Source organism: Sinocyclocheilus rhinocerous, unplaced genomic scaffold (genome assembly GCF_001515625.1).
Source record: "Sinocyclocheilus rhinocerous isolate Xijiao unplaced genomic scaffold, SAMN03320098_v1.1 scaffold1243, whole genome shotgun sequence".
In the NCBI taxonomy this organism is placed as follows: domain Eukaryota; kingdom Metazoa; phylum Chordata; class Actinopteri; order Cypriniformes; family Cyprinidae; genus Sinocyclocheilus; species Sinocyclocheilus rhinocerous.
Window position 1 is genome coordinate 1,898,825 of NW_015626033.1, and position 7,296 is coordinate 1,906,120.

Consider the following 7,296-nt stretch of genomic DNA (forward strand, 5'->3'; position numbering starts at 1 on the left):
TAGTTTTGAACGCTATATTTATGCATATACATATTTTTTTCTTCATTCTAATGTTTTCTACTAAATCATCCACATTAGCTCTTGACCTGGAGAAACTGTAGAACCTGACTGTAAAAGATTTTGTTGAGCATTAAACTTCAACTCTGAGCATGATTTAATGTTAAAAAGCTGTAATGATAAAGGTCGTGAAAGAGTGAGATCGAGGTATTTGCTAATGCTGATGAGTATGAGATTACATAACTTTGTTTTAAATGTGACCTGAACGTGCTCTGTAATATAAACTGGATTGTCAAAGAGATTAAGACGATTCATCTGCTAAAAGGCCTGTAAAATGTCTGATAATTTAGAAGATAATTTAAGTTTTACTCTAAAAATTGGGTGACTATTTTCATAATATTTCTTCAGTATTCATTGGTGATTGTTCCTTTGTGACAGAGCTCCAGCATTCCGAAAGTGGGATTTCAGTAATACTATAACTAAGAAGAGACTCTAACCTGTCATATCAGGTCAGGTGTGCTACTCGTGAACCCCTCTAGTGGCCATTAGTTGGTGTGCTGCAAAAATGGGCTTCTAAAAATGTGCTCAAGGGTTAAGGCGTGTCATTGGATTAGACTCTTAGCACCTGCCTTAGCTCTCCTCAATCTGAAATAAACACCCTAAGAAGGACACTGCCGTAGCTCTCTTCACTAGTGTGCTGTCTGGCCTGCTGTAACTGCTTTGCTTTATTAGGATGAAGAATGATTTGGAAATGCCGTTTTCATCCGTTCTTCTGCTAGCACATTTCTGCTTTGGTATGTATTCATCAGCATCTTTGAATACGGATGTGGCTCAGGCGATTAAACATTCCTTTACTTGATTGTGTTACACTGTTGACTAATGTAAATAATCTTGAAATCTACTTCTTTGGTCTTTTTGTCTCATTTGCATCACCTTTATTTCTGACTGGCAGTAGGAGGTGAGCAAATAGAGACTTCCCTGAAAGAAAACTAACTCTAAATCTACATTTAGATACAAATTCATTTCATAAATGAATTTATATAGTGAAATACCTTTGATAAACCAGGGGATATTGAAGCGTGTATGACATAAGACACCTGTAATCCTAGACAAGTAGATAGAGACAGTCATTAGTATTATTACATTATGCCATGTGTGTTCAACCTTGTGACAGATAAATGTCAAATATTGTAATAGGTACAGTTGTTGTAGGCACATGATGTCTTGTCCTTATAAGTCTGGTTATGTTACACTGTTAATTGAGGTATTTTAGTGTGATATCTCATTGTTGTTTACAGCACAGACTGACTACGCACCCTATTTCTATGATAATGGGCCTAACAGTAACAACGGTAATATGGCACTGTTAAATCTCTCAGAGGATACGCCAAAAGGTACGGTAAAATTTTTGTACCATCTGATTATATTAATATCACTCTGGCTAGGTGTAAACAGTATTAACATTATCAGTATTTTGCCCTTTGACTTTTGTTGTTGATTGTGGTATATTCAAAGGCCCGATGACCATCCAATAGTTTAAGGTTATTGTAGATTATTTTACATCTTCTTGAGGCCCCCTTTTGGGGCCCCAGGCCCCTAATTGAGAACCGCTGCTGTAGAGGTCGTTTTGACTGGTGTACATTATAAAAGCACAGAAATAACTACTTTCAAATGTAAATTACAGGAACACAGATATATGTTCTTAATGGAACCGACCCAGAAGGCCAGCCTGTAAAGTATGGAATGACCTTTGAAGCCGAATCCAAAGAATATTTTCGTGTTCATCCCAAATCTGGAACAGTAACTCTAATAGAGGAACTCGACAGAGAGGTAAATTTCTAATGTGTAATGTTTTAAATGTGCTGAGAATACTACAGTGATGCTACTATACAGTACATCTTTTTATTTTCACAGGCACAAGATGAGATTGAAGTCTTTGTCAGTATCTCAGATGGCCTTAATAAAGTAAGCATTGTTGATTTATGAGTCTTATCCGGTGTATGTTGTGAGTTTTGTATAGATCTTTTTAATGCTCTTGTGTGATGTCAGGTAGCTGAAAAGGTTTCAGTTTTTGTCATGGATGCCAATGATGAGAGACCACAGTTTCCACAGAACATGCCTTCCTTTGTAGATGTGCCAGAGGTGAGGAATTATGTCTCTCTTTTTTTTTTTCAATTATACTTTATTACATCGTTTAGGTTCCATAAAATATGTTTTTGAAACTACCTGGCCATCAAAAATGGTTTTGATTTGAATGTGATCTGTATAAACAGGCGTGTTTGAAAACTGTATATGTGTGTGTGCACAGAACACTACATCTGGGAGTAGCATCTACAAAGTGCAGGCAGTGGACAGAGACGCCGGCTCAGGGGGATCAGTCACTTACTTCCTCCAGGTAACATCTGGCATCAGGTTGAGAGATCAAATCTGAAATAAAGGTCATGAAAGCAGAGTATATCTTTTTTCTTTTGCCTCCCTTATGCAGAGTTTCATTAGAATCTCTGTTTGTTCTTAAATCCAGAGCAGTGAACCGAGCACAAAATTTGCCATTGACCACCATAGTGGCGTGCTGCGGATAAAACCAGGTGAAACCCTCGATTATGAGAAATCCCGCACACATTTCATCACTGTGGTGGCAAAGGTGAGACAGCGTGATTTCGTTCTCCTTATTTTACCAGTTCAAGCTTAGTTTTTAATTTCCAGCGCACATTTCCAACTGATCTTCATTTTAATGCTAAGGCTATTATTATTTCTTGCCTCCTAATGAAATAGGAAATAACAGTAACTTTTATTTTCAGGATGGAGGTGGCATTTACAAGGGCAAGCAACAAGTGATGTCATCATCTGCCACTTTGACAATAAATGTGATTGACACTCAAGACACTCCCCCTGTGTTTGTTGGGACTCCTTACTTTGGTTATGTCTATGAGGTCTCCTCGCCTGTGAGTATCCATCGTAGCACACTTCAGAATGATTTAACGTGATTAACTACTCAAACATAAATGTTCATGTATGTGTCATTTACAAATACAGTGAAACAGGAGTATTGTGTATTAAAATATCTATTTTAAGTATCTAATTTAAATTTAAATATCTAAAATGTAATTTAATCTTGTTATGCAAGGCTGAATTTTAAGCAGCCATTACTCCAGTCTTCAGAAATCATTCTAACATGCTGATTTGGTGCTTAAGAAACATGTCTTATTATTTTCAATGTTTGACCAGCGTTTATTTGAAATAGAAATCTTTTGTAACATAAGTGTATTTACTGTCAGTTTTTGTCAATTCTTGCTGAATAAAAGTAGACGTAGAGGTTGTCCACATTACAGTTTGAACTTGCTAAAATATTTGTGGAGCGGCACAGATGTCCCATTCTATCTGAGCAGCATGCAGCTAAAAGGGTTAGTTCACCCAAAAATGATAAATTAGCCCATAAATTACTCACCCTCAAGTCATCCTAGGTGTATATGACTTTCTTCTTTCAGACGAATCCAGTCGGAGTTATATTAAAAATTGTCTTTGATCTTTCAAGCTGTTTAATGTCACTCAGCGGGTGTTGCATGCATCAGTCCAAAAGAAGTTAAATAAAAAGCAAATCCAGGGCTAATTTTCATTTTTGGGTGAACTAACCCTTTAAATCAGCTGGAAAAGACTATACTGTGCTATTGCACACATACTGCAAGGACAGGATAGCTTATCCCCTACCAAATATCAAGAAAAATTACAGATGTTTTCTAGAATACATTCAAATATCTTCTTATTAACTATTTGCTAATGTTACCCTATCACTTTTTGAGATTCAGGTTCAGATTAAGGTTTTGCCAAAAATCAAACTATGCAAACGTTACTGCTCCTTGTCTAAGATCTCATTTTGTCTACAGGGATCTGAGATATTTACAGTTTTTGCCAAAGATGGAGACATGGATAATCCAAATCCAATCATATATTCAGTAGAATCTGGTATGTATTATTGGTTTATATGAAAATGCATTTGTTTTGCACATCTTTAGATGGCTGGAAAGAAATTTCATTTTGATGTTTCAATTCCACACCACTGGTCAAAACGTCAGCAAATTCTCAACCTATTGATTCAGGAGCAGATGGGGTTTTTGCCATCAATAAAACCAGTGGATGTATCACTCTGAAGGTGTACCCCGCAGAACTGAGGAGAGAAATCTTTAATATTAAAGTCAAGGTAAAATCTCCAGCTTCTGTTTTTATCTGGCATCATATGTTTGGTTACTAGACATTGCTGTCCCCCTGATCTCTGACTTGAGACAGAGCGTAAGCCAGTTTCAGGAATAAGCCAATTACTAAAATCTATCTCTGTCAATGCTATTTACTGTAGCTATCTAAAACATGTGCATCCTCATTACAAGAGTATGTCAAGCCAATTAATATAACATGGCATAACATGGAAACTGTTGCTTAGTATAATTTAATTTAGAATTAGTTATAAATAATCAACAGTCTTAATTTTTCAGGCTTCAGAGGTCAGTCCAGAAGGAAAACGCTTGGACTTTGCAGTCACCATAGTGACCATTCGGGTAGTGGATCTGAACAACCATCCACCCACATTCTTTGGAGAAAATGGACCACAGAACGTGTTTGAGTTAACTATGTATGAACATCCTCCAGAGGGAGAGTTCCTGAGGGGCTTGAAAATTACAGTCAATGACTCCGACCAGGTGTGTAGAATTTTTTTTAGCAGTAGGTTACAGGCTTGTCATAGCTAAAATTAGTGCATGCAGCTTTATAAACATTAGAAAGAAAATCTGGCTATCTGTTCCTTGTTTTAAGATAATTTAATAAAAGCTTGATTGAGTTGCAGTAATTTTGTAGTACAGATCAACCATTATTTAAAATCAACAAGGCGCCATTAGTTTATTGTATTACTTCCATGAGCAGGGTTCAGTTGTAATAAACATTGTCATTTATGTTACATAAACGACAGGATGGCACCCAAACAAGCAGTCGATCCCTTTTAAGCTTTTGTCATATTATGCAATATTTTTAGTTCTGTCATGACAACTCTCGGAGGGATTGGCATGGTAATGGTAATGTATTTGGTCTTGGCGGAATAGATCTGATACGCTGCTGTTGCTGCGGCAGAGCAAGTAACGAGACTTGCTACTGCCAATACATCCACAACATGCTGCTGTGAGCATGTAAGAAATATTGCTGCTGCAAATATAACATACATGAAATAAACCCATATAGCATACATGACCTTGTAGCAGATCTATACAGGTGGAGCTGGGGAAGGTGGAGGGTTTCTGAAGCAAGCTGCAGCTGCTACGGCAAGCACTAGTCATATATTTGAATGTTGAGCAGTGAGCTCATTTGCTACCGATACAGAAGAGAACCAATCAGCTGTGCCATGTGATAATGATTGAGATTGAGTTAGACCTATCGGACTGCGCCATCTAGAGTTTCATGCCAGAACTCTTTATTTATTCAGCATTTAGTCACATTGAGATGCAGAATTCATTACTCGCAATAAGATCACATGAGTGAGCACAACTGCCGAAATGATGATGTTATCCTGATCATCCTAACAGTCATTGTTTGCCATTCATTTAAAATAGTTTTGACTCATGCCAATTCAGTATTCTTAATAGTTCTCTATATTAGCCCTGCATGAGAGTTTTGTGTTTATACTGTGCGACTTCAGGGATCAAATGCAAAATTTCACCTCAGACTGGTGGGCCCAGGCCGCATGTTACGAGTGGTCCCTCAAACCGTCCTGAATGAAGCCCAAGTCACCGTCCTGGTAGAGGATTCTGCTGCAATGGATTTTGAGAAATCACAATTCTTGACATTTAAGGTAAATAGAATTTTGAGTAGAATCCTGAGTGCATGGACAAATAATGAACCAAGAAATGTGTTGTGTATGCTATGTAATACAGACATGCATGTTTCAAGGAAACAGTGGATTTTATGCTTTAATTGACTTTAAAGTGCAATAAAATGCAGAATTTCATAGGGTCTTAGAAATCTTCTGCATCTACATCTTATCTTTTTTTTGTTAAAATGTAATGGCAATATGAACATGAAAATTGGCATCAAATGATAACTGAAGTTTACCGAAATTAAATATTTAAAATAATTTCCTTAATCATGTATAGGGACACAAATAAGACACAAATGGCCTGAGAATGACCCAACACAGTTATACATTTAGAAGTATTAATCAGTGTTCAGTAATATGTTACCAGTAGTAGAAATATATTATGCTTATTGTTTCCAGCTCCTCGCTATAGAGATTGACACCCCTGAGAGATTCAGTGCCACGGCAGACATAATCATTCATCTGCTAGACACCAATGATAATGCTCCCAAATTCTCCTCTGATTTTTACATCGCCCGGATTCCAGAAAATTCACCCGGAGGATCCAGTGTTGTGTCTGTGACAGTGAGTACAGAACACTATAGATTTTATAAGCAAAAAAGATTAACATGTTTGTCATCCTCTCCAGACTGTTCTCTGTTACGGAAAAAAGACGCATTATTAATCTAAATATAACATTTGAGGGGTTGGATCAGAATCCAAAATCATGCTCAGTATGTGAATGCTTGTTAAACAGTCTATTACGTAGTAAGCTGCCAGATGTCTATCATTTTCATTCAGTTGTGTAACACTAAAACCCCAGATTTGAGATATAATAGAAAAAAAATATCATGATGTGGTCATATCATTATAGCATTCAGGTGGCAATAACATCACATCTCTTTTTGTGCCAAAATACTGAACAAAATGGGAATAGTTTTTTTTTTTTTTTTACTACAAATTTACAGTATGATACTTATCATGGTAAAATGTTTTTTTTATTTTCATTTTATTTGAAAAAACACAAAAATCCTGAACAAAATGGGAATAGTTTTTTTTTTTTTTTACTACAAATTTACAGTATGATACTTATCATGGTAAAATGTCTTTTTTATTTTCATTTTATATGAACAAACACATTATAGTGAATGTATTTTTATCACCTGTCTAAAAACAATAGAAGGCCTTAATGGATAAAAAGCACTACTGTTCAAAATATTTGTTAAGAATAGATTAATAAATTATATAAATTAATTATTATAAATGTTATATATATATATACATTTTATTTTATCACATGATCCTTCAGAAATTCATTCTGTAGTTCTTATTATCACAGTTGAAAACAGCTGTGCTGCTGGTGGAAACCATAATATATATTCTTTAATTAATAGATAGTTTAAAAAGAACAGCATTTATTTTATATATATATATATATATATATATATATATATATATATAATGTCTTT

General features: G+C 35.6%; 1 protein-coding gene across 4 annotated transcripts in view; it reads left to right on the top strand.

The window, feature by feature from the left end:
- The first annotated feature begins 606 nt into the window (after nucleotides 1-606).
- The window catches only part of cdhr1a (cadherin-related family member 1a), a 14,077-nt gene continuing 7,387 nt past the window's right edge, over nucleotides 607-7,296 (top strand). Inside the window, exons 1-14 of one of the 4 annotated variants that reach the window (XM_016511495.1) lie at nucleotides 607-791; nucleotides 950-955; nucleotides 1,296-1,391; nucleotides 1,682-1,827; nucleotides 1,912-1,962; nucleotides 2,047-2,139; nucleotides 2,306-2,392; nucleotides 2,519-2,638; nucleotides 2,796-2,939; nucleotides 3,879-3,957; nucleotides 4,068-4,192; nucleotides 4,482-4,685; nucleotides 5,672-5,824; nucleotides 6,248-6,412. In XM_016511495.1, coding sequence (XP_016366981.1) covers nucleotides 731-791; nucleotides 950-955; nucleotides 1,296-1,391; nucleotides 1,682-1,827; nucleotides 1,912-1,962; nucleotides 2,047-2,139; nucleotides 2,306-2,392; nucleotides 2,519-2,638; nucleotides 2,796-2,939; nucleotides 3,879-3,957; nucleotides 4,068-4,192; nucleotides 4,482-4,685; nucleotides 5,672-5,824; nucleotides 6,248-6,412 — 1,530 coding nt within the window. In that variant the 5' untranslated portion in view covers nucleotides 607-730. The remainder of the gene's footprint in view (nucleotides 792-949; nucleotides 956-1,295; nucleotides 1,392-1,681; nucleotides 1,828-1,911; nucleotides 1,963-2,046; nucleotides 2,140-2,305; nucleotides 2,393-2,518; nucleotides 2,639-2,795; nucleotides 2,940-3,878; nucleotides 3,958-4,067; nucleotides 4,193-4,481; nucleotides 4,686-5,671; nucleotides 5,825-6,247; nucleotides 6,413-7,296) is intronic. The other 3 variants (XM_016511471.1, XM_016511488.1, XM_016511478.1) reach the window with 3 other exon arrangements.